Source organism: Urocitellus parryii, chromosome 8, assembly GCF_045843805.1.
Source record: "Urocitellus parryii isolate mUroPar1 chromosome 8, mUroPar1.hap1, whole genome shotgun sequence".
Taxonomy (NCBI): Eukaryota; Metazoa; Chordata; class Mammalia; order Rodentia; family Sciuridae; genus Urocitellus; species Urocitellus parryii.
In genome coordinates this window covers 126802571-126829167 of record NC_135538.1, presented here as the reverse complement: position 1 = coordinate 126829167, position 26597 = coordinate 126802571, and the positions used below count along the sequence as shown (strand labels likewise).

General features: G+C 33.3%; 2 protein-coding genes across 2 annotated transcripts; both read right to left on the bottom strand.

The window, feature by feature from the left end:
• Positions 1 to 2946: 2946 nt before the first annotated feature.
• On the bottom strand, positions 2947 to 3885 carry LOC113176607 (olfactory receptor 2B6-like). The gene has a single exon (XM_026381095.1). It carries the CDS (start codon positions 3883 to 3885, stop codon positions 2947 to 2949), a length of 939 nt encoding a protein of 312 aa, XP_026236880.1.
• Positions 3886 to 23030: 19145 nt separating this feature from the next.
• LOC113176606 (putative olfactory receptor 2B3) lies at positions 23031 to 23972 on the bottom strand. The gene has a single exon (XM_026381094.2). The coding sequence runs from the start codon at positions 23970 to 23972 to the stop codon at positions 23031 to 23033; it is 942 nt and encodes a 313-aa protein (XP_026236879.2).
• Positions 23973 to 26597: the final 2625 nt, after the last annotated feature.

The window sequence follows — 26597 nt, the reverse complement described above, 5'->3', positions numbered from 1 at the left end:
TTTACCTATTATTCTTTCTTCAAACAAAATCTGACATACATTTCCCTGCTGCACTATATCTAATGCTTCTCCACCAAACCTTCATGCTTTAGTGGACCTTGGGACTCCTCCAAGTTATTGGAATTCTTAGTATCACAGAGTAAAACATCACTGGATTGATATCAGTCATAAAGGCATTTATTGATCAGAGTCTTGGTTTACCCTGACTCATACCTGTTAGAAGAGAATACTTCTAGCTTTGAAATTATAATGCTATGAAGATGAAAATTGTTCTAAAATATTTTGATTTCTACCTAGTGAATTTCCAAAATATATGTTGACATTATTTTTGTTTTTCACACCTTATACTTTCTAATTGACAAAAGGTACTTTCTTCCTTTTATTTTTCAGGAGTTCTGGCCAATTAAAACATCTTTGTTCATTTTCTCCTCCAATACTCTCAATATCACTTATCCTGATATTTTTGTAGGTAATTCTTAGGAAGTTCTGATTTTTTTTCACAGAGTCTGAAATATGTTCATACATCTCAACAAGTCTAGAAGACAGCATACCCATTTATCCAGGGCAGAGGATAACTGAACATGTATCTTAATAATTGTAACCAGTCTATCTATCTGTGCTTTCAAAAAAAAAAATCTTTCTGGATCCCCCTGCCCCCACCGATCTAAAAATACTGTATTTTTCAGTATGTTAAACTTAGCTGTGACATTAATTAATAAAAGTGTTCAAAGATATTATTTAACATTACAAAATTTGTATTTACTTAAGTGTATGTGTGTGCACACGATTTAGAATCATTTTCTGGCAATTAGCTAGCAACCAGCCAGAAATTGGTCATATTTTAAAAGTTAAAATTCTCCAAATTAAATTCACAAAGACCAATGCTCTTGAGAACCGGACCAGTACTAGCTTATCTGTTATTTTTAAAAGATTGTATCTGGGTTACAATTGATTCTTGTTCAGGCTAAGATGTAAGTTTTTCTTCCAACAATCCATCCAGAAAACATGCCAGAAAACTCCAAAGGAGACCCTGTTTTTCATACAATGTTTATTTCTTCATGCTAAAAGAGCATGTTGAATTCTGAAAACACAAATTGAGCAACAAATAACTGCAATGCCCTTAGTTTTCTCTCATACATTATAAATTAGTGAAAACATTTAAGTTTTGTGGATCCATTTGTGCTTCTATGACAAAGTATCTGAGACTGTGTAGTTTGTAAACAATAGCAACTTATTTCTCACACCAGTAGTTTTAGTGTCTGGTAAGGACCCAGTTTCAACTTCCAAGATGGCACCTTGTTTATTGCATCCATTGCAGGTGAGTATTACTGTGTTCTCACAGAAGGGAAGGAAAAAGTTCACAAATGGCCAAACCCTGTCAATCGTCAATCTTGTTTTATAACAGCTTTAATCCATGTCAGGAGGGAAAGACCTTGTGATCTATATTTCTTTCTTAATACAAATTTATGTTAACATTCAATACTTTCATTTTGGAAGGGACAAATTAAAAAAATAAGAGCTTGACTCTCAGAATTAAATCTTAGCAGCACTTTTATTGTTGTTGTTGTTATTATTATTATTATTATTATTATTATTATTATTATTATTATTTTGGAGGATGGAACCCAGGACCTCAAGCATGATGAGTAATAGCTCTATCACTGGTTTATATTTCTTACCCCACTATCTTTTCTTGAGGGGTGGGTACTAGTGATTGAACTCAAGGACACTCGATCACTGAGCCACATCCCCATCACTATTTTGTCTTTTATTTAGAGACAGGGTCTCACTGAGTTGCTTAGTGCCTTGCTTTTGCTGAGGCTGGTTTTAAACTCGAGATGCCCCTATCTCAGGCTTCCAAGTTGTTGGGATTACAGGTGTGTGCCACCATGTCTGGCACCATTATTTTTTTTTATCTACAAATTTTGAGCATTACTTGCATCCAAAATTTTAATCAATAAAAATATACTCATAGTTTGTTGACATAACGAAATTGCTCTTCATTCTAAAAATAAATTATTTTCTCTTATACTGATTATTTCACAGTCTAAGAGGACATTGCAGACTATTCCAACTTATTTGAATAAACGTTGCCAGATTGCCAATAATTATTAATCTCAATTCCGTGTTCTGTTGCTGATTCTGAAGACATGTACTTATAATATCTTGAAGGAATTTTAGGAAATGTATCACTTTATTTGACTCTTCATAATATTTAATGATAAATCCATTAAACATACAAAGCACTGCACATTTTTCATTAAGCAAAAATTATAATGTAATTTTCAAAAGTCCTAGTAACTAAAAAAATTGAAGTTGATAAATGTATGAGACTTATTATTCTTTTAAAGCATAGAATACTTCACAAAGAATGCATACTAAAGCCAGTCTGTGCACATACATGTCTGCAAAATTTGCACTGTGATGAAACGATTCTTAGGTGAATTGATGCAGCACGGTAATAAATGGTCGCCATGCTTTTGTTCTGAGAATTAGCTTGCACTAATAAATTTATAATATATGGGGTGGGGTTGTGGCTCAGTGATAGAATGCTCACCTAGCACATGAAAGGCCCTGGGTTTGATCCTCAGCACCACATAAAAATAAAGGTATTGTGCCAACTACAACTAAAAAATATTAAAAAACTATAATGTATATTGTTAATTTTTAAACTACTTAACAGAGTTACTATTTCAGCATGTGGGAATCTGAATAGACCTATTTTAATATATACACCTTCCCCAAAAAGGCCATTACAGGTGCATATTAATAGAACATCATAATTTAATTATGATAATTGCTTAACATGGTTATAAGGAAAAAATATTACATGTTCAAGAAATACAGGTAACCAGAGACTAGATTTGAGAAAATAATGAGTTATTATAACATGATGTATATGCTTACTGTAATTGTGAAATAATTTTACTTAAAGATTCCAAAGTATCACTTGGAACAAAAAATGCTCCTTCCCATATTGCCTAGTGCCTCCTTGACATCTTTATTCCTCAGGGTGTAGATAAAGGGGTTGATTGTAGGAATCATCACTCCATAGAAGAGAGCCATGAACTTGGGCTGGTCTCTTGAAATGGAAGAGGTGGGCTGAAGGTACATGCTAATGGCTGGACCATAAAATAAGAAAACTACAGTGAGATGAGAGGAACATGTTCCAAAGGCCTTTTTCCTCCCCTCAGAAGATTTAATCTTAAGTATGGCATGAGCAATGCTAGCATAGGAGGCAAGAATTAAGCATAGAGGAACAGCTATTATAAAAATGCATGCCACAGAGAGTGCAAGTTCATTAGCCTCCTTTTCCCCACAGGCAGTCTTTATCAGAACTGGAATCTCACACAACAAGTGATCCAGTTTATTGATGCCACACAGTGGCAATTGTAATGTAAGTGTGGCTTCTGAGATAGCATAGGTCAGTCCACATAGCCATGTAATGGATACTAATAAGATGCAGATGCGCTGATTCATGATGAGGGTGTAGTGCAGAGGTCTGCAAATGGCTACATAGCGATCAAAAGACATGACAGCCAAGAGAAGACATTCAGTGGCTCCCATTGTGCTGAATAAATAAAGCTGAAGTGCACACCCCACATAGCTGATGGTCTTCTTAGAGCTTCCTAGGTTAAATAACATCTGAGGCACAATGCTGGTGGTGTAACACATGTCCAAAAAGGAAAGGTTGGTGAGGAAGAGATACATAGGGCTGTGCAGCTGGGCATCTATCTTGCACACCAGAATGATGGCGATGTTTCCCATCATGGCCATGGGGTATGTTATGAGAAGAATAACAAATATTGGAAACTCTAGCCAAGGACGGTCAGCAAAGCCTAGCAGAATAAAATCATCAGGGTGGCTATTGTTAATTAGTGCCATACTTTCCAATTTGTTTTACCTATAATAGGGAAAAAATAAAAAAAAATATTTATAAATAATGATAATACATTATTATGCATTGTTTATCCACTGTTGAAAGATGGGATGCAGTAACTTTTTTGGGGAATAATATAAATGATCTTGTATCAAGTGACCCAATTTCCCTTCATAGCACTGTAAGTTAAAATCGGTCACCTTCAATAGGTGAGATCACCACTCTGAAACTGAATTTCCTTCTAAATATACTATGGCTATCTCCTAAATTATGAATAGGATTATATGAAAATTAGAATTGACTGTGATTTGAAAACATAAAAATATTGTTTGTTGAACTCTGACTTGCAGAAGAATTAATAGAGCACAGAGCCAACAATAAGTTGTCACTTGCAGGAAAAAGGATGAAATTAGACCAGAATGTGTTCAGCAAAGTAAACCAGATGTAGAAAAACAAGTATGTTTTCTCTCATATGCAAAAGGTATTGGGAAAGCAAAAAGGAAAAAAGGAGATTTAATGAAAGTAGAAGGGAGAATATTAGGGTATAGAAAAGTTATGGGGATGGAGAAGAGGATTATAAGGGGAGGTCATAGGGATTGAAATTGGCCAAATTATGGTATATGTATGCACAAATATGCCACAAGGAAGCCTACTATGCTCTATAGTTTGTATAGTCCAACAAAGAACAAAGAAACAAAATTGAGTAGGCTGTTCCTGTATCTCGGCATCTGATAGAGTAACTGAGATATGGGCTGAGGATCATGTGGCTAATTTTTAGAAGCACTGCTTTAGGGAAACACAAAATATTAAGAATATTAAAATATTGAGGTAGTGATAGTAGAAGAAAATTAAAGAACTAATGTGGAGCCATAAGAATAATAATCAAGATAACCTTCTCTGGCACCAATTAGTTGGTGAAATAATTATATTATCTCTATGGGGAATAAGAAATATTTGATGTTAAAGAATCTATCTGAGCTATTTTGAATTTAGCAAGAAATATTAATACTTTTAACATTATTTTTCTCCATTATAAATGAAGAGAGTAGAGCTATAGTCACATACATTTCTCCATGCTTCAGGATTTGTTTTTTCTGTAATTTTTTTTCTTTTGTAACTGCTTGGTTAAAACTTTGGGCATTTTGTGTTTCGTGTTAGATTTTAGTTAATTTAGTCGTATTGTATGGATTTTCCTTTATTGAATGGGATTATTACCTGTTTTTATGTATGTTTTGGCCAGTTATCTAAGACCCACTCTTTATACAGTTACAAATACATTTTTGAACTCTAGGTAACTACTCTCAGAAGATAAGTCAATTTACAAATGCAGGCCCAGAGACCTATTCAAATTCACATGTTGTTTCACATTGTCAGGATATACATATTCTTGTGTTTTTCAAAAATATCCACATTCAATGAGACAAAGTCAAGTAGCTGAGAAAAATGTCATTTTGAGAAGACAAACAATGAATTGACAATTTTTGTTTATATATTTTCCATTATCTAGTGATGCCTTTGGGTTACATAATATCCATAATGTCCTGTAAGTTGGGCAACATTCAGTTGGAAGGTTACGGTAGCATTTTTGTCACAAAATTCCAAGTTACTTTATAAGTGAAACTAGTGGTTAAAGAAACAAACTACATTTTTATGGTTCAAAGATACAATTTTGATATTTGGTTTATCATTGAGGCCTCAACATCCTCCTGTGACATGTCACACAAAGCTATTCAGAGCTAAGATGAGATGTGAATCTTGCTCTTTGTATATGATTCTAGACCAGAAGTATATAATAATAATAATAATAATAATAATAAAATGATGATGATTCTAACTAATCCTTAATGATCCCTGTTTGCCAATAAGCCTTTCATCCCTGTTAAATCAATTAGTAACCATCTTCATTATCTATTTTATCATATCAAAACCTTATGATAGGGGAATTTTAGTTACATATATTTTCATATGTTGTTAATCTTTCATTCTAATCTGCTATAACAGATACAGTTGTAAATACGAAAAAATGATACATAGTTTAAATGAGGTGGAGAAATACTGAGACAATTAGTTTAAAGATTCTATATAAAGTATCTGTACACTGTCAACATTTATAACCAAATGTGGCCCAGATACTTCATTTAGCTAACATTTAAAACGTTATTTTTAGTACCACACATTCAGAAATATAGTATAGCCTATTTTTAATGATAAAATTCTGTTGTAGATAGATATGAATCAATAATTGCATTCTAAAAATAAATATCTATAAAACTGCAAACTACCCACATTGTTATGTAATTGAAGCATGAGTCATCCTTTGTCTATTCATTTAATACTGTCATATTCACCCTTTAAATTATTTTACCAGGAATCATCCTTCAATAGTTTGAAAAGTAAATTTAGATTTGAAATTTTATGAATTCTTTATAATTTTTTTGTCTTTAATGAAAGCATTTACTCCAGTATTCTTTGAGTGATTTTATTAAGTTTATATTTTTAAAAACCTTTATTCTTATTATTCACATAATTGTAGCTTTGTGGATGGTCATCACTCCTTTCAAAAGACAAAATGGTAGCACATTTGGTCATTGATAAATTTTATTTGGTATTCATGGTAATAGCACTGGGCAGTAGCAGTATCATGACTTTTGTAAGAAAACAGGACTACTGAAAAATAACTAATTAGTTAACATCAGGTTACTAAAGGTTTTATTTTGAAAGAGTTAAAACAGAAAGTTTTCTTATTGTGCTGAGTCAGGTAGACAGAAATCTCCTGTTTTATAGAAAATCTGGTCTGTTTGGCATCTATCTGCTTCCTTTAAATCTTCAGTTTGATTATGTGGCGTTTAGTATGAGAGACTAATTCAGTTTGCTCTGCTCTGTTGGAGCCTACTAGAGGAGTTCAGTCCAAAACTAGATTTGCCTAGGGACATCACAGCAAGTGTGAATTTATTTGGAAGCATTGGTAATCCACACAATATTAAGCTCTATAATTCTATTCTTAGGACTCTTATTTTCTCCTTGTTTTTCTCATATTTTATTACTTTTACTTCTTGGATTCTGTGGCTTTTGAATCTACTACTTACAGTAATTTTTAATCTCTATTTCACCTCACAAGGGTCTATTTATCCACAAATCTCAAAGTCACTGTAACAAAGTGTCAAACTCTATTCCATTGATATCTCCTTAGTATCTCCATTCACATTTCATTGTAGTGTATCCTACTCACACTTCCTTTTCATCACATACAATATATTTACCACATTCCTTAGCTTTATATAGTAGAAGACCACAAGGAGAAATATTGACATCAAAACATTTGGATGAAATATGAGGACAAGTCAATCTATGAAAAATTTGTATACTAAAAACATTTTTTTATTAGTTGCTCAAAACATTACAATGATCTTGACATATTATACATTTGATTCAAATGGGGTATGAATTCTTATTCCAAAAACTTATTTATACAACATATTCACATGATTGAAGGAAATCTTCAAAGTCCACTCAGGTATTAAGAATGTCAGAAGTAATATTTATTGAAATTTAAATGTGTTTAATGTTATTTTAAGTAAGAGTTTTTAAAAAAGAGAATATAAACAAAGAGTAATGTAATTGCTTCTATAGCCACTGGAGTAGGCATTTCTAAATTTTAAAGAAGTCTCCTTGAAACCAAATGAAATATTCTCTGACTTTCATACTCATATCAGGCACTATGCTCTACACACATTCCAACCATCCCTGGAATATTCACCTAACCCATAAAGAGTATTTTTACTTACCTTATTTTGATAAATATGACTCAGTTAAAAGGATTTTTGCAGGAGTACCTTAAACATTTTCATACTCTAGAGAAGAACAAAATGTAGTACAAAAATGAGTACAATATTTAAGAATCAACTTCAAAACCCTTAGCTTTTCAGTTGATAAATGATTCCAAAAAGGAAAGACAGACTAGAAAGATGATAGTAGAGAGCACAAAGGATGCTTTGTGTGAATGCTATTTGTACACTCTTACTGAAACCTCTTGGGCATAGGTTTCAAGCAGACCATTTATTTGTCCTTATCCCAGTTGAGTTGGCAGAGCATGTTCCATGGGAAAGAGTTCTTTATGGAAATGCATCTTTTGCACAATTAGTTACCTATTGAGTTAAATTGGAAGTGAGTCTCTTCTGTTGTTAGATGTGTTTCAAAATAACAATATACAATTTTAAACATTTATTTCATTTTTATTTATTTAAAACTATTTGTAGATATGTATTTGTTTTTTCTATTGATGAATAATAACTGCATCTTTATGGAATACAGTGTGATGTTTTGGAATATTTATACAATTCATGTTGATGATCTGAGAATACTAACTTATCCATAATCTCAAACATTTGTCATTTGTTTATGCTGAGTACAATCTTCTAATTGAATTACATAATAAAATATTATTTACTATAGCAAACTTCTATGTAATAAAACACCAACTCTTCTTTATACATGGCTATGACTTTGTAATCATTATATTGCTTATACATTGTAGATGCTAGTGCATTTTTGAATAAATAGTGTGCGAATATTTATTTCCTATTCTGAGGTTTGTCTGTTTAATTTGCTAATTATAGCCTTTACTATTGTTAACAACTAAAAACTTTTAGGAAAAAAAAAACTTTTCTTTTTTTTTCATTTGTTGCCTTCACCTTTATATTCTTGTCTAAAAATTCTTGCCCAGACCAATGTCACAGTGTTTCTAGTTTTTCTAGAGTTTGGGACTTTACATTAAGGTCTTTGATTAACTTTGAGTTGATTTTTATATAGGATGAGTGAAAGCAGTCTAGTCTCATTCTACATGCAGACCTCCACTTTCCTCAGCACCATTTATTGAAGAGGATATCCTTGCACAAATGTATATCCTTGGAAAAATCCTTTGGAATTTCTAATTTTTCTATTCTTTTCCATTGGTCTATGTGCTTATTTTTGTGTAAGCACCAAATTCTTTTGGTTCTCTAGTTTTTTAGGATATTTGGAACTCAGGCTATGTTTTGCCTTCACATTCCTTTTTTGCTTAAAATTGCTTTGGATGCATGAGATCTTCTGTAGTTCCATACAAACTATAGAATTACGTTTTTTAATTTCAGTCAAGTATGATTTTTGAATACTAATTTTAAATAAGATACAATCAGGCTCTGTATTTTCAGGGAAATTGGTTCCAGGATCCCAAACAGGTATAAAAATCTGTAGACTTTCAAGTCTCTTATTATAAATAACATAGTATTTGCATATAACCTGTATATATTCTTCTTTATATTATCAATCATTTTTTGATTTAATTTTAATGCCTAATACAATGTAAATAGTTGTTATAAGAAGATGGCAATAAAGACAAGAAAAAATCTGCACATGGTTAGTACAGACATATATCATTGTGGACATATTTATGGAATACATTATCTACTGATGTATGGATATACATCAGATATACATGTATGATTGTTGAATGTATGGACAGAGAACCCATGAACATGGAGGGCTAACTGTACAGTGAATTAAATAAGTAGGAAAAATCAGATCATTTAAATAAATGATTTGAGGGAATTTAAATGTGGGTTTTCTGATACCATACTTCATTTATTCTTAAAATATCTCACATAATATTTTACTGTTTAATCTGATTGTTTTGCTGTTGAGTTCTTTATGCATTCTACAAAATAATCCCTTGTCAGCTTTTTCACTTTGTTGATTCTTTGCTGTGCAGAAGATATAATTCCAGTTTGTTCTTTTGTTACCTGTATTTTTGAGGTCTTATTTAAAAAATTATTGCTTATGCCAATGTCTTGAAAAATTTCTGCCATTTTATTTCTAGTATTTTCATAGTTTACCATCTTACATTCATGTTTTAATTCTTTCTGAGTTGGTTTTTGCATATGATGAGAGACAGGAGTCAAATTTCACTCTTGTGTACATCGGTTTTCAGTATATACCACTTATTGAACAGGCTATCCTTTTTTTTCCCCTTTTGATGAGAGTTATTTGGCTGTACATGCAAGGGGTTATTTCTGGACACTCTATTCTGTTCCATTGGTCTGTGTGTCTGTTTTTGTTTTGATTAATATAGCTGTGTGGCATATTTTGAATCATTAAATTGGCATCTTCTGTTTTGTCCTTTTTGGTGAGTAATTGGCAATTTGGGGTTCTTTGTGCATCCATATGAATTTTAGAAGTTTCTTTTTCTTTTTACTAATTCTGTGAAGAATATCATTAGTACTTTGGTAGCATAGAATCTGGAGAACACTCTGGGCAATATGAACAGTTTAATATTAATTTTTATTCATTAAAAATATTCATTGTATTTTTTGTGTCCTCTAAAATTTCTTTCCCCAGAGTTTTGTAATTTTTTTAATAAAAGTGTTTTGTTTCCTTCACTCAAGTAATTAAATTCTTGTTAAGTGTCTTAATTTCTCATTAGGTTAAATGTTTGGAATTTTAAAAATTTTATTAGTGCATTATGTTTATACATAATAGTGGCATTCATGTTGACATAATCATGCATGCATGGAATATAATTTGCTTTATTTCAGTCCCTATTACTTCCTATTTTCCTCCCTACCTCTTGTTCCTCTTCCTCTACTGGCCTTCTTTCTATTTATTTATTGTTTCTTAAATTGGTCCTTCACAGTAGTAATATTTACATATTTATATATTGCATTTACATCTTAATTGGGTCATTTTCATTCTGCAGTTTATTCCTTTTCCCATTCCTCCACTCTTCCCCACAATCCCATTCCTCTATTCCACTGATCTCTCTTCTATTTTTATGGAAATGAGTCTCTCCTTCTTTTTTTTTTCTTATTTTGCTCTAGCTTCCACATAGGAGAGAGAAAACTTTGACCCTTGACTTTCTGAATCTGGCTTATTTCACTTAGCATTATGTTCTCCAGTTTTATCCATTTTCCAGCAAATGTTATAATTTCATTCTTGTGTGTGTGTACACGTGTGTGTGTGTGTGAGTGTGTGTGTGTGTGTGTAAAATCATTCATATATATGTATGTGTATACATACACATGTAACATATATGCCAAGTCTTTATATTGAGTAATCTGGGTATAAAATTATAGTAGTAATGTTCTTGAATAGGTTGAGAAATCAGTTATTAAAGATAATAAAATTACTATTATACCAAATAGAAATTGAAAAGGAGAAGAGAAAAATGGACAAAGAAAATAAAAAGAAAGAGTAAAGATAAAATGAATAAGTAATGCAAACTACAATAGAAACATCAGGGAAAAACTGGAAGGTATTTGAGGTAGAAGTAGGTAATGCAAGAAGGAAAAGAGAAGCTATGAGTAGCAAATGTAAACCTGAGCTAGGAAAACAAAAATAGAATGATCCCAGTAAATGCTTTAAAATATCAGAAGAAATAAATCAAATATGTTGAGTGCTCCAATGCCAAATAATAGAAGAACATCTGTGGATTCAATATGAAGAGTATTATCTGTAAGATCACTGCTTATGATAATTCATGGCAAGGTAGGGAGATTTTTAAATATTTCTTTCTTATTTGTATTTCATCAGGATTTAGAAATTTTAGAAAATGTCCACTGAAAGAATTCCCCATGCAAAGACACTTTGCCAGGAGAATTCCAATTTTATTGCAAAAAGCTGTGTGCTTATATAGAACTAAAGGGGAGATGGTAGGGCTAGGATAAATGGCAGGCCACCCGTTTATCGGCAAGTTGTTCCAGATATCAGCTCTGGAGCCCAGGAATTAGTTCTCATTGGGGCTAAGGTTCCCCGCCAGTGAGATTTGAAATTGGCGCTGGCGGGAGAGTTCACAAGGGCGGGAACTTTTTGCGCCACTGCAGATAAGAAGAAGGTAGGAAGAAGTCCTTAGGCGCCATGTTGGGGTTTTTTTCTCTGGGGTACAGCTGCTGTTTATACTTTTCCCAACATCCACTTCTTCTCAACTTTATTTCTAGGTTTCCTTGGGTATGGAGGTAGTGATTCCATAAGCTCCCAAATCTGATAGAACTGTAGGAGAACCCCCTAGTCCCTATCTTTGGTGTCATGCACCTACAAGTTTTCTCCTGGGTCAGAGAGACAGTCCCTAATTGTGACTTGGTAACCAGGTTATTCCCTGCTAAGGTTGTTTTCTTAGATGTTCTCCTGAAGAAAACTTCCTTGTAGCATCCAGCACTGTGATATCCAGTTTGGAATCCCCTGTGTATATTTTGGAGTGTGTGGGGTTTGGTGGTCTAAGGTAGAGGTCTGGCTGATGTGGTGTTGGTTGACCTGGTCAGTGGGCTTATATCTGGATTATGGATGGTGTCCGTGTGATTTTCATCTGTAAGTCCCTTTATGAGGTGTATTGCCATTGTGTATGCATGAGCTTCTTTGCTGGCTGCTCACAGTTATCTTGAGAACATGCCTTCTATGAGTTCATGAATCTAATTAAGAATTAACTTAACTGGATGCTCTAGAACTCACAGCTATGGATGCTCCTAGAAGTACTGAGACACAAAAGCTACTTATCTGGTTGCTATAGTTTTCCTCAGAAGCCAGTGTTTATTAGCCCCAAGGAGATCTGAGTTGGCATGGTTGGAGGGTGCTGAGTTTGCTGACTATTTCTATTGGGTGTAAGAATGCAGGGTGCACAGCTCAGGGCTGTCACTGTCTGCTGCAGGATGCTTAGCACCTGCTCCTTTCTGCAGGGGCTTCTTTATAATGGCAGAGAGCATGTTGGCTGTCTTCAACTGAAAGGTCTATAAATGTGGGCTCTCTGTAAGAAATCTGTGGCCCCAAAGCCTCCATCCTGGCTGCTGCAGATCAGTGGGGTACTGTTCCTATGACTGGGGTAGAATATCAGTTGGCCTTCCTTTGTCTGAGCTCCTAAGGCTGGCAACTGGGAGCATCACCGTCTGTCCACATGGGCTTCTTTGTAGCAAACAAAGTGCTTAGTGGCTGTCTGACACTGTGGGGCCTGTGATGTCCATTCTCTTTGGGCAGTATGTAGAATAGAAACCTCCACACTGGTTGCTGCAGATCACCAGGATTTTACCCATCACTGTGATGGAAGTGGAGTGTCAATTGGCCCATCTTTGCCTGAGGTCCTACAGAAGCTGTGGGGTGCTCTGGACTGGGGTTAGCACTACCCAGGAATGATTTATTCTTGGGTCAATTCCATCCCATTCCTCTTGTCCTAGGGGAGGGGGAGGGGGTTTTACTAACCTTCAGCTAGCAGCTATCCCTCTATAAATTTCTTCCAATGAGATTACTGAAATTTCCAAGCAGTTTCCTCTGGTTTTATTTATCAATACAGGTGGGGAGAAGATTTATTGCTTTAATTTCTTCATAGGAGACTAGCTAGCTGTGGATTCTACTGAATGGATGTCCTGTTTGGTACAGTTTTCAGCCTACAATTTGGGTTAAACTGTATGATCTTCTTCACCTTATATGCAGCTCCTGTCCTGTTTTAAGTTGGTCTGCCTTTTTTTAAAGCTAATCTTGTTAAGGAAGTAAGATTACAGGCAATTTTTCCCCCTCTCCTTCTATGTTACCCTTTCCCACTCAACAGACCTGGTCAGAGATTGGAGTCAAGGATTTCTGTCCTTATTTTCTGCTTCAGTAAAAAATTTTGATTCCCCCTAAGTCTCAAACTGTCCCATATTGAGTTTTATGGTGTTTGCTCTGTCACTCAGCTCTCTGGTCAGCTGTTCTTTTTCTGCTTTGTTTCTGGCCATGGAGGAATTGAGTGTTGTTCTCCAGGTTCACTCTGTCATAATTTCCTCTCCTTGATAAAATTTATTCCTAGACATTGTATTATATATTTGCAGCTGCCAAAAATGAGATTTCATTCTTGGTTTCTCTCTGAGCATTCTCATGATTGGTGTACAAAAGAGCTACTTATTTTGGTGTGTTGATTTTGTGTACTGAAACTTTACTGAATTCATTTATCAGTTCCAGTGGTGTTCTAGTGGAATAGTTTAATTTTTTTAAATATATAGAATCTTATCTTCTACAATGAGGAATAATTTGACATTATATCTTTCTATTTCTATTTTCTCTTGCCTAATTACTCTGGCTACTACTTCCAGTACTAAACTGAGTAAGAGTGGCAGAAGTGGGAATGTTTGTCTTACTACAGGTTTTAGAGGAAAAGTTTTCCGTTTATCCCTATTCAATGTTAAGTTGACTGGTGGGTTTGCCTTATGTACCTTCTATTATGTTGAAATATATTTCTTCTATACCTACTTTGGTACAATTTTTATCCTGAAGGGATGTTGAACTTTTAGCAAATGCTTTTTATGTATCTACTGAGATATTCACATGATTTTTGACCTTCCATTTGTTGATATGGTATATTACATTCATTGAATTGATTTGCAAATAGGCGCTTTAGTTGTGGTCTGTGAAAGTTGTTGAACCATTCTGGCATCTGTCAGTTAAATTCCAATTAATAATGGTCGATAATCTTTTTTCTATGCTGTTGGGTTCCATTTGCTGGTATGTAATTGAGTATTTTATTTTGCATATGTATCCATTAAAGGTATGGATCTAAAGTATTCTTTTAAGTGTGTGTGTGTCCTTGTTTGATTTAAGTATAGAATAATAGAGTTTGGTACAGTTCCTATCTTTTCCATTTTTTTTGGAATATTTTGAGAATTACAATTAAATCTTCTTTAAATGTTTTGTAGAATTCAGTCAAAAAGCCATCACATCTTGGACTTTTCTTTGATGGGAGATTTTACATCACTGTTTTGATCTCATTACTCATTATTGGTCTGTTCAGATTTTCAATTTCTTCTTGATGCAATCATTTTAGGGAGCATATGTTTAGGGATTTGTCTATTCCTTCCAAGTTTTCCAGTTTGTTAGCATCCAATTGTTAATAGTAGTTTTTTATGATCAATTTATTTCCTGGGATCAGTTGTAATATCTCCTTTTTTTTTACCTCTGATTTTATTTATTTGGGCTTTTCTTTTTCTTTCATTTTTATTTTTGTTTATCTAGCTAAAGAGTTGTCAATTTTGTTTATCTTTTTTTAAAAGAATGTTTGCTTCATTTATCTTTTGTATAGTCTTTTAAATTTTGATTTTATTTCTGCTCTGATATTTATTTTTTGTTTGAATAATTTTACATTTGGTTTGTTCTTTTATAAGTACTTGAAGTGTATCATTAGGTTGTTTATTTGAAATCTTTCTATTTTATATTGTTTTCATTTATTATTATAAGCTTCTCTCTTAGTTCTACTTTTGTTATAGCACACAGATTTTTATGTTTTCATTTCAAGAATTTTTTTTTTCATTTTTACTCACTTCAATGCCCCATTGGTTATTTAGGAGTAAGTTGTTGAATTTTGATTTACTTGAATTTTTCCCATTGTACTTGTTTATTTCTAGTTTTATTCCATTTAGGCTTTGGAAAATATATGAAAGGATCTCAATTTTTAAAATACTTTTTAAGACTAGCATATGATTTAACCTGGCGTTTTTTTTCCATTTGCTGATGAGAAGTATATGTATACTGCTGTATTGGATGGGATGTTCTGTAACTTTTTTTCAGGTCAAAGTCATTTAAAATATGGTTTAGTTCTGATGTATCTTTACTAATTCTCTGTATGAATGGCTTGGTCATTGAGGAAAGTGGTGTATTTATTTCACCAATTATTATGGTATTGAAATCTGTCTCTCTCTTTAGATGTAATAATATTTGTTATACTTATGATAGTCATCTTTTCTTGCGAAATTGATTCTTTTAATATTTAATGACTTTCTTCATATTTTTTGTAATTTCTTATTTAATTTTTCTTCTATTTGATATGATTGAAGCTGTTATTGCTTGCTTTTGATTTGTGCAGTATATCATTCTTCAAACCTTCCTTTTTAGTCTGTGGTGTGTATCTTATTTAGTGAAGTGAAGTGAGTTTCTTTTAGGTGACCTATAATTGGAATTTGCTTTTCTAATTCATTGACCAAACTTTTCTTTTGACTAGAGAATTTAATCCATTCATACTCAAAATTATTATCAATAAGGTGTGAACTTACTCTGTCATTTTGTTGTTTTCTGACATTTTTACATGTTCTTTCTTCCTTTCCACCTCTGAAAAATTCCCTCAGTTTTTCCTTACCTGGGAAGTGTTTTATTTCACTTCATTTCTGAAGAATAGCATTGTGGGACACAGTATCCTTAATTTTCAGGTTTTTTTTTTTTTGTCCTTCAGGATTTTGAAGATATCATCATGTTCTCTTATGGCCTACAAGATTTCTGCCAAGAAATCTGCCTTTATTCTAACCAGGATTTCTTTGTATGTGACTCAACACTATTTTCTTCCTGTTTTTTTATTCTCTCTTTGGCTTGTAGTTTTGAAAGTTTGATTATAATGTACCTTTAAAAATGTCTTCTAGGGTTGAGTCTAGTTGATATCCTTTGAGCTTTCTGATTCCTGATGTACATATCCCTTTTAAAATGTGGAATTTTTTTGGCTATTACTTCAATTAAATGAGGTTTTGATTAATTTTTCCCTTTTTTTCTTATTCTACAACTCCTATAATATGAATATTTTTTTCACTAATAGTGTTCTATATATCTTGTTAGCTTTCTTCATACCTTTTCTTTTTTCTTTATTTTTTAAAAAAGTATTAATTTTTCCTCCTTTGTTTTAGTAGACTTTCTAAAATACCTGTCCTCAAGTTAATAAATTCTTTCTTCTGCTGTGTCTAGTTTGTTGAAGAAACTCTCCATTACATTTTTTATTTCACTGATAGAAATTTTCATTTCCAAGTTTTCTGATTGATTCTTTTCAATGATTTCTCTCACTTTGTTAATTATTCATGACATTTGTATCATGTAATGTTTCTTCTCATTTTATTATATTGTCTGTATTCTCCTGTATCTTTGTTTCCTTAAGATCATTGCTTTAAATTCTTTTCTGTAATTCCATAGATTTCCTTTAAATTGGTATGTATTTCTGAAGAATTGTGTTCCCCTGGAAGTGGCATACTTCCTTGGTTCCTCATGTTTCTTGGGCCCCTACTTTAATGTCTGTGTATCTTGTGTAACAGGTGCTTCTTCTCATTTTATCTAGGAGTTTTCATAGGAAAAATATTTTTTCGTTTATGTGTGATATAGATTGTCAGTTGAATTGGTGCTTCCGTTGTGCTCTATGTAAGCTCAGAAGTATAAACTTCAGCTGTATTCAATTTCAGAAATGTCTTTGAGCCCATCAACAGTCTAGGCTACCGCAGTTCTTGAAGATAGTGGTGCAAATTTGCAATGGATTTGGGTTTCCTATACTGTGGATCATCAGGCTTCACAGAGTCTAGTTTTGATGGGGTTGGATCTTGTGATAGTGGCAACTGTAGTTCCAGGGATGTAGGATGCAGAGAGAACCATCCAGTCACTGGGGGTGTGCAACACTGGCAGCATTAGTGCTGGAGTCATGCAACATGAAGGAGACTTTCCTAAAGACCTTGGGATCACACAGGCTATCCCTGGACTTGAGGTACAGAAGCTGCAGGCTTGTAGCCACAGGGAATGGAAATGATCTTTTCCAGGTACTGCAGTATTAGCATGGGTGATAATGGTATCTCTGGCACCAGAAATTGTTGTCCCAGGACTTTGAATTCAAAGGAGATGTTGAGCACAGGTGACACCAGGGATTTTGGCACCATTATCTATAGACTCAAAACCATGGGATTTGAAGGGCACCATTCCTAGGCCCATATGGTAAGTGTGGGTCCTTCTGGGGCCAGTGATCCTGGATCTCTAGGACATGAATGATGCTTCCCCAAAGTCTGGTGGAGTAATTGCTGCTGGTGGTGGCAGTTTCAGTTCTGGAGCTGCTGAACATGAATGGGACCATTCCCACTCCCACAGGGCAATTGTTGACAGTACTGTTATTTTTAAACTCAATAGCCTTGGTCCCATATCTTCAGAATGCATAATGGCCTGTCTCATGCTATGAAGTATACATAGGTCTTAGTCTCATTACAGCATCAGGGGCTTGCTACAGGAATCTCATGCAGGATAGAGTCTAAGATTGACTGTTGTAGCACTTTGGGTTGTGAGGCTTGTGGCGCCTGTTGGGGCCCAAGGAGCACGTCATCTTTAGGTGAAAGCAGTTGTTAGACCACAAAAAGCTCCCCAAGCTGGATTTAAGTGAGTATTATGGAATTCTCCTGCAGTTAGAATTACAGGTTTGCTGCAATAATGGGGGTTACTGGTACCTTCCAACTTACCTTTCAACTAGCAATATGGAGTCTCCCCCAGCCCCTGCCCAACCCCACACCACTTCCTGAATATCCAAGGCCAAAATAAGTGTTTTTCATCTTTCTCTCTGATACCTTTCATACTCTCTTATGGTGTTTAGGATTCCCTCTCTTCCTTGCTGATTTTCATATTCTTCCCTCAATCTCTCTCCTGGAAATGTAATTTTTACTTTGTTGCCCTGTTTCTTCTCTGTGAGAGGTGAGTGCAGGACACTTATGTTCAGCCACATCTTCAATACAGCCCTCACTGTGGTTTTGTTTTTAGTGTGTGCATTATAAGATTTTCTTCCTGGTTGCAAGGAGGCTTACAAAAATACATTATAATTATCTATTATAAATAGTTGGTGACTTATCACAGAGAATGAAATTCAATTATTTGACTCCATTTCTCCCACATTCTGAATTTTTGATGTTATAATTTCATGTTTGTATACTATTATGTCTTAAGAATTATAGGTATAATCTTTTTTGATAGTTTTTTTCTTTCATCCTTCATCTTACAGATAAAACTGTAACTTTCTTATTTCTGATTGCACATTTAGGAGCACAGACACATTTAAGTGTCTCAGAATAATGTGGTATATAATAATGTAGATATGGACAATATAAAATAGTTTAAAATACCGATTATTATTTACATGTTAGACTCAAATCCCTTTATATTTGTTATTTAAATTACTTCTATATGGCTCACAAATTTACAGATATTTCCAAAAATTTTTTTGAAAGGAAGCCTTGGGAAATTGTTGTGGTAAACTTGAGGGTTGGAATAGATGTTTCTAAAATTGGTTTCCTTATGGTTAATTACATTAGCCTTATAGTTATTTCACTCTCAATAACACTTCATTTCAAAATAAATTCAATGTTAGTTCATAATTTTAAAATGATGTCTAGTAGGAATCAAGTAAATATCAATGGAAAATTTTCAAGAAAAATATGAAACTTAGAATAAAAATTTGCTTGGGTCCTACTATTTACCTCACCACAAATTAATTAATTTATTTCCAGGACTTTCATACACATATGTAGGTGCCCACAAAATTTGGGTCAATTTCTAAGTATAAATTTTTTGACTTTTATCTCACTTAATGGTGAAAATTATTATTTTAAATTTAAATATTACTTTTTAAATAATGTTATTTAAAAATTAATTTCTAAGAGAAATTACCAATTAAAAATTTTGTAAAACAACCACAGTGTCTTAAAGCAACAGGACTCATTTTTTTTGTTTATGTCTCATTTACATTGGAAAATCTTTTCCATGTTACTCCCCATTAGAAATACAAGTAGATGGAGTGGACAGTGTCAAATATTTTCTAGATTTTTGTGATAAAGGGAATCAAATATTGCAAAACACCCATTGACACTGAAAATTCCTAGGATTTTGACAATGTACCTCATACTATTGACCAAAGTTATATAAAGTCACACATTTGTTGAATGGCAGAGAAAATTTTAGACTTATCATATTCCTAGAAGGAATGAAAAAAAAATTGTGGAGATTCTTAGAGACTACCACAGTCTTCCATTTTAGTCATAAAAAGATTTATTTTATTCTTCTTAGTACAAACAAATTATATCTGCTCCTTTCTAAAAAGAAACAAGCATTTCCATCCAGTTGGTTTACAACCTTAACTCAAAGTGTAGGACCTTTTAATGCTCTCTAATCTATTCATTAGATCTGTACTTGCATTCTCTTGGCTCAGTGCTCTGTAAATTAAAAAAGGCAAAGTTACCTGCCCTATGCATACTCAAAATTTAACAGATGGAATTGAATGAAGGTGACTAGTATTAACACTCCCATTCAGATAGAGGAAATTTAGAGAAGATCATAATTCATAAGTCCCAAGAAATGCTGAGAAGTATTGAGCAGTTATTGTAAGAAATTCCAACTGTGAGTTCATAAATGTTCTCAACTTCCACTTACTGAAAATAGCTCCTTTATTCTTTGTTTTTCATAATCCTTTAATTCTACATTTTGGACATCCTATTTCCATTATCGTCATTGATTATATTAAAGAAGACAATGTAAGTTTTCTCCACATCCTTTCTATTTAAGAAAATTGGGAGTCCAAGGTTTATTTTACATGTCAAACAGAAGGTTTTGAAAATGCAGATTCATACTTTATTTGTTATATAATTCTTTCAACAATTTTGCTTCTTATCTATTTGATCTAAGTTGATTCAATGTTCTAATGGCCAAGTTCTCGATTCTTATCAAGACACGATTCTCTGTATATGTTAATTTGTAATTTCCTTGAGCCTATCATTCTTCGGTGGGATAAGCCTATTCACTTTTTTCTTTACTTTGACTCTCTTTTCTCTGAATTACTTATTTCAACTGAAAGGATATATTGGGTGTTTTTGTAATTCACAGAGAATGTTTAATAACAGGTGTATGATATATATTCGTGAATCAATTCTTACTACCATGGATTTTATATATGTGTGTATGTATATTCATATGAATATATATAATTATACACATATATATGGAGAGAGTGAGAGAGAGAGAGAGAGAGAGAGAGAGAGAGAGAGAGATTTATGTGTGTAGGTGTATGCACACACATAAATGGGCACTTGATCACTGAGCTATATCTAAGCCATTGTTGTTTTTTATTTTGAGACAAGTTCTTGCTAAATTGTCCACATTGTCCTCAAACTTGAAATACCCCTGCATCAGCTTTGTGAATAGCTGGAATTACAGGGTTATGCCATAGTACCTGGGTTAGGGGTTATATTTTAATTACCTTTTGTTGCTCAAAGAATGTTCACAATTTAATGTGTTATATGAAATTGAGAAAATATTTATTTTTCTTTTTTTCACTCCTCTAGCATCTGAAAATCTAGACTATAATGAGTTATTTTATTTCAAGTTGAATACCTGGACTTTTTTAAGTCCTGTAAAAATGTATCCAAAAAATAACAAATAAAAGTGTTTTCCAACCTCTTTGTCTTGAGTCATTACAATCATTATATTTACTCCATATAGTGATTCTAAGAATGTTAAAGGGTACAATATTTTTTGTAGTATGAATTGGCAATGTATGTTAACTCTAAAAAACATAAAATTTAAATCAGTAATACCAGTTCTGAAATTACAAGCTGACATCCTAACCCATATCCATAAGTTGAATTTCTTTGCAATATTATTTATAATAGCAAACATACGAAGTAAAAAATATTTAACAATATAAAAATGGTTAAATACACTTTATAACTGTATGGTAAAATTTAATTTGTAGAAATTTAAATTGTTTTGAAGAATATAAAAATATTCTCAGGATTATTACAAATGCACAAATAAACAACAACAAAAAACCCCCAAACAACTTATAAACTCCATTGACAGGGAGTTGGAGGGAGTGAATAAAGACCCACGTAAAGGATGATGGTACTAGAAATGTGAATATGCTAAATTAGGGAGAGATGGAAGGTTCAGAAGAGGAAAGATTGATATAGCTCATGGTTTCCAATTTGTATATAGAAACAAAAGGTAAATTCATTTATTAAAATAGTGAATTTAAGATGAGGCTTTTGTGGTAATGGAGAAGTGTTTAGCTTTGAGATGTGTTAAGTTTGAAATGTTTTCCATATATTCTACAAGAAACAGCAATAGTTATTTTATGTTTGAAAATTTAAAAAGATACTTGTGCCACAGATAAAACTGTTTTTATAATTTTGTATTTCTTAATGCTTTTGTGAGAAAACCAATGTTTAAAAAAATTTATGCTTACAGTCTCATTTTTACACTTATTTGAAATACTACCTGTCCTAAACAAAAGAACTATTTGTGAGCTATGTCTTTTTCTTTGCTTTTCTACTCCTTATGGTACCCTCTGTGTTTTGGTTATATTGCTTTGCTTAGTGAATAAAATCCAATCTTTTTGGTTAACATGTCTATGTCTTATATAGTTTTTGAACTTTATGTTTTTAACCATTGTAATTTCTGAAATGATTTGTCTTGCAATCCTTTCTCTGTGGCCTAAAATGCTGCCTCATCTATGTTCTTGTATTATTAACTTCAAATAACTATTTAATTGTTTCAGTTTCAGGATGATTTCCCTCAAGAAGTAGAGCATTTCTTCAGTGATTGCTTTTTTTGTGGTCGTATATTACATCAGGAACAATAAATGTTTATTGAATGATTGTCCATAAATGAATTAATTCAGATCACTATGAGGAAAAAACATTGTCATTTGCAAATCTATATGTAATTAACTTTATAATTTAGAAGAGATTCCATATGTCTGAGTGAGAACTGAACACAAATGGGGAATTTGACAGAAGTAGAAAAAGGAGAAATGTTATCCATGGAGATTAAGGGGGATGGAATTAAAATAGAACTGCAAATAAAATGCAACTAAAATTTCAGATTAAATACACATCATTTAAAGCCACCTAGACTAGAGTCGAACTATAGGTTCAGGACAATTTTGGAAGGGTACATACATATTATGGATTTTATAAAGAGATGTGAGGATGTAATGTCATAGAGAACTTAGGTTCTGAATTAAAGAATTTTTGGTTTGGATTGCCTGGTTATTGAATCACAGAGATATGGAAACTGTATTAAGGGATAAACAAAGATTGTTCTAGAACAAATAATATGCAGGTGAATGGTAAAATATCCAACTCTCCTGACTACTCCAACATTGATAGGAAGAAATTAGACTGATTTGGCTTAAAGGAAGACAGTGCCCTTGGGGGACTTCTAGAAGGCAAAGAAGTTTTAACTTAGTTCGCATATATTGTTTTCTTAACAAAGGAAGACTTGTTTGGTAGAATTCAGTGAAATCATGAAAGCCTGAAAAGAGGGAACATCATTTGAAACATTATTACTATCTTCAAGGTCAAGGGAAAACTTGAAGATTCTTATCACCTTGAAGTACCTTTTAATTCTTAATAAGAAAGATTCTTGACATCACCCTCTTGAAGGCCCCCTTCATATCTTTATTTCTAAGGCTGTAGATGAGGGGGTTCAACATGGGGGTGATGATCCCATAGAAGAGAGAAACCATCTTTCCCCAGTCCTTTGAGGTGGATGAAGGTGGTTGTAGATACATATAGATGGCTGTTCCAAAAAAGAGGGACACCACAACCATGTGGGACCCACATGTTCCAAAAGCTTTCCGCCTGCCTTCTGAAGACCTGATTTTCAGCACTGCTTGAGCTATGAAGCCATAGGAGATCAGGATCAATGTCACTGGAATTAGCAGGATTAATACACTGCAGAAAAAGAGCTCAGCCTCTATAGGCTTTGTGTCAGCACATGACAACTTGAGAAGGGCAGGAACCTCACAGAAGAAGTGGTCCACTTCCCGATGACCACAGCGTGGCATGTTCAGTGTCAGGCAAGACTGCAACACTGAGTGGCTGAATCCAGTGAGCCATGAGAAGGCAGCCATCCTTAAGCAGAACCAGCAGTTCATGATGACTACATAGTGGAGTGGTCTGCAGATTGCCACAAATCTGTCAAAGGACATAACAGCCAGGAGGAGACATTCTGTGGCCCCCAGGGCCAGGAAAATGATAAGCTGGGCCACGCAGCCACTGTAGCTGATGGTCGTTTTGTTGAGACAAATATTTGCTAACATATGAGGGACTATGCTTGTGGTATAACAGAGATCTAAGATGGAGAGATTAGCGAGAAAGAAATACATGGGTGTGTGAAGTTTGGGATCCAGAATGCACACAACCATGATGGACACATTGCCAAAGATTGTGAATGTATATGATATTAACAAAACCACCAAGAGAGGCATTTGTAGCCAGGGACTATCTGAGAAGCCAAGTAGTATAAACCCTTTTGAGGAACTGTCATTTGCCCAATTCATGATGACTCACTTATTTTTTGTTCCTAAAAAAAATATAAGAATAAAGCAGTAAATACATATTATTGATTACTCACTGGATCTGAATTGAGTTATAACAATTGACTTCATGCCAAATATAATCTATAATTAATTAATGAAGCCTTTGTGAATAATATTGTTATTTTAAAACTAAAATCATGGTTCTTCTGTTTTTAGTAGTTGTGTTTGACTTCCCCCACCCCTAACTGCACCCTGTGCTGGGGACTGAATCCAGAACCTTAAGGCCTCATACATTCTAAGTGTACGGTTTTCTACTGGATTAAATTATCAGACCTTGAATTATTTTTAAAGTAAATTATTACATTTAAATGGCATAAAGAACATAATAATATGTGTATATGAAACTGGGTACTTAGTACATTTTAAATCCTGCCTTCTTACTTCATAATACAACATTTGAGTAATACATGCTGCTTTTAATCCAAGTCAAAAAATATTGAGTAACTTTGAAACTGAGTCTTATCTAAATGTATAATTGATATAAAGAAATTCTGCTTGTTTTACTAAGATCTTTATGTGATTTTTTTGAGTTGTATTTTTCTTCTGTGCATATCTATTCCCAAAAAGAACAATCATGGGGCTCTTTGATTTATAGTAAAAGTTTATAGGCTACTTGTGATATATTGTAATGATCATGGGTATCCTCTCTCTATTCACAAATACCCTTGATGAAAATAGTAAAACTTATAATAAAGTAATTATTTGATTGATATGTGACTGACACTGCTTAGTATCTAAAGTACAACATTTCTAATTCTCACCAAAACCCTGAAAAATATTTATGATTTACATTTTATTGCTATTGTGACTCAGGGAGATAAGTAATGTGAATAAACATATTGTGAGGCCAAGACTTACACCTAAGATTAAAATACACTTCTCTCTTTGTGTAATAGTTCCCTTCAAATATAAAAAGAACATAATAAGAATATATGAAGATGACTTACACCATTTGAACTTACAAGCATAAAAATAAAGAGAACTGCAATATAGACTTAAAGAAAAAGACAAAATAATAAGGACTGGTACATTTTACCACAGAATGAGAAACTTTATCCAGAGTGAGAAAAACTCACAATGAAGTATAAACTGGCAGTAGAATGGGTATATGAGAGTGAACAAAGACTTGTAGGTCCTCATAATTTGAGTTGTTTTTAAAATTTTCATTTCAACATTGGCTTTTTAGCTATCAATATTCATTATTTCTTATGTAAAACAGTAACCCACTTTCAGCTGAAAAATATTGTATTGGACTTTCCTGAATTCCCATATAAATTTAGACATCCCACTGACTCTTTCTGTGTATGGAGATATAATGAGCAAATGTTCATTCAAAAGAATGAAAAAATAAAAGGGACTGGTTTCTAGGAAACAAATAAGACACTCTAAATACAGGGTATGGATGAGATGACCTTGAGAGACACTTTCCACTCATGGTAATATAATTTTCTGTAGTGGATACCACTCACCTTTTTTTTTTTTCTGTGACAGAGAGATGTCTACATATTTCTTTGTGCCATGTCTGGAAGAAGGTTGTACCTAATAATGGGTTTTAAATTCAGTAAATTTTTAAGCTTTCAGCCATGTGGCTTTTCACCCACCAGTGAAAAATGAAATTAGGGTGCAACCTGGGCTGCATCAAAAACAATAAAAAGTCTTCATGATAAAGTGCAAGTAAATCATCGATACTGTCTTCAATCATGGAGGCAGTTTTGACTGACATAGGCTCTCCTCTCCAAGATCCTAGTCAACTGCCACAATGAAAGGCTGATTTTACATATATCAATAACATTGATGAGAAATCTTTGCCCCTTTAAGTTAAACCAACCAATCAATATTCACCATGTTTCACACAGCACTGTCCTCCAAATCCTTAGGGATTTGAGATTTCCTCAGGCTTAATTGGCCATCTTGTCCAGAGAGACAAGAAGTGAACTCCATTACCAATTAGCACAATACTGGCACACAAAAAAATGCTTCATAATTCCTACAACGAGGGTGAAGGTTAGAGCCACACAATGTGAACCATGAGAATAATTTTGGGGTTGTTTAATTAGGAAAGCACAAAAATAAATGAACTTACACTCCTAAAATTCCCTTTAAATGGCCTCAGGGCAAAACAGTGATGGGTTTCTATGAGAAAAATATTTCTAAAGTGATTTCTTTAATGAGTAATTCTGAGTAAACCTATTACAGATATGCACAATATCTGAGGATCACCTGTTGGCTATTTGTAGGTCATCTTTGAGTAGAGTGTATTTGGGTCTTTCACCTATTTTTTGTTATACAATGTCACTCAAAATAGAAATTAACATACTGAAGTTTAAGGTTAGTATTAATGCACTGGGGCAGAACAACTGGAAATGACATGGTATTGCAACAGGATTAGTTTTCAAAAAATAAGTTGACATGTGCAACTTATAATATGATATGTGCCAATCTAAGTTTTAATAAAATAAAGGTTATAATTAGTTTAATATTAGTCTAGATAAAATCTGAAAGAAAATATTGAGTTAACATTTTAGTGTATTTATTGCCCCTTTATTTTTCTGTGCCCCATGTATTCCTATAAAGTATAAAATCATA

Excerpts from the sequence above, each read along its gene's own strand:
- LOC113176607 (XM_026381095.1), bottom strand. The coding sequence starts at position 3,885 with ATGGCACTAATTAACAATAGCCACCCTGATGATTTTATTCTGCTAGGC.
- LOC113176606 (XM_026381094.2), bottom strand. The coding sequence starts at position 23,972 with ATGAATTGGGCAAATGACAGTTCCTCAAAAGGGTTTATACTACTTGGC.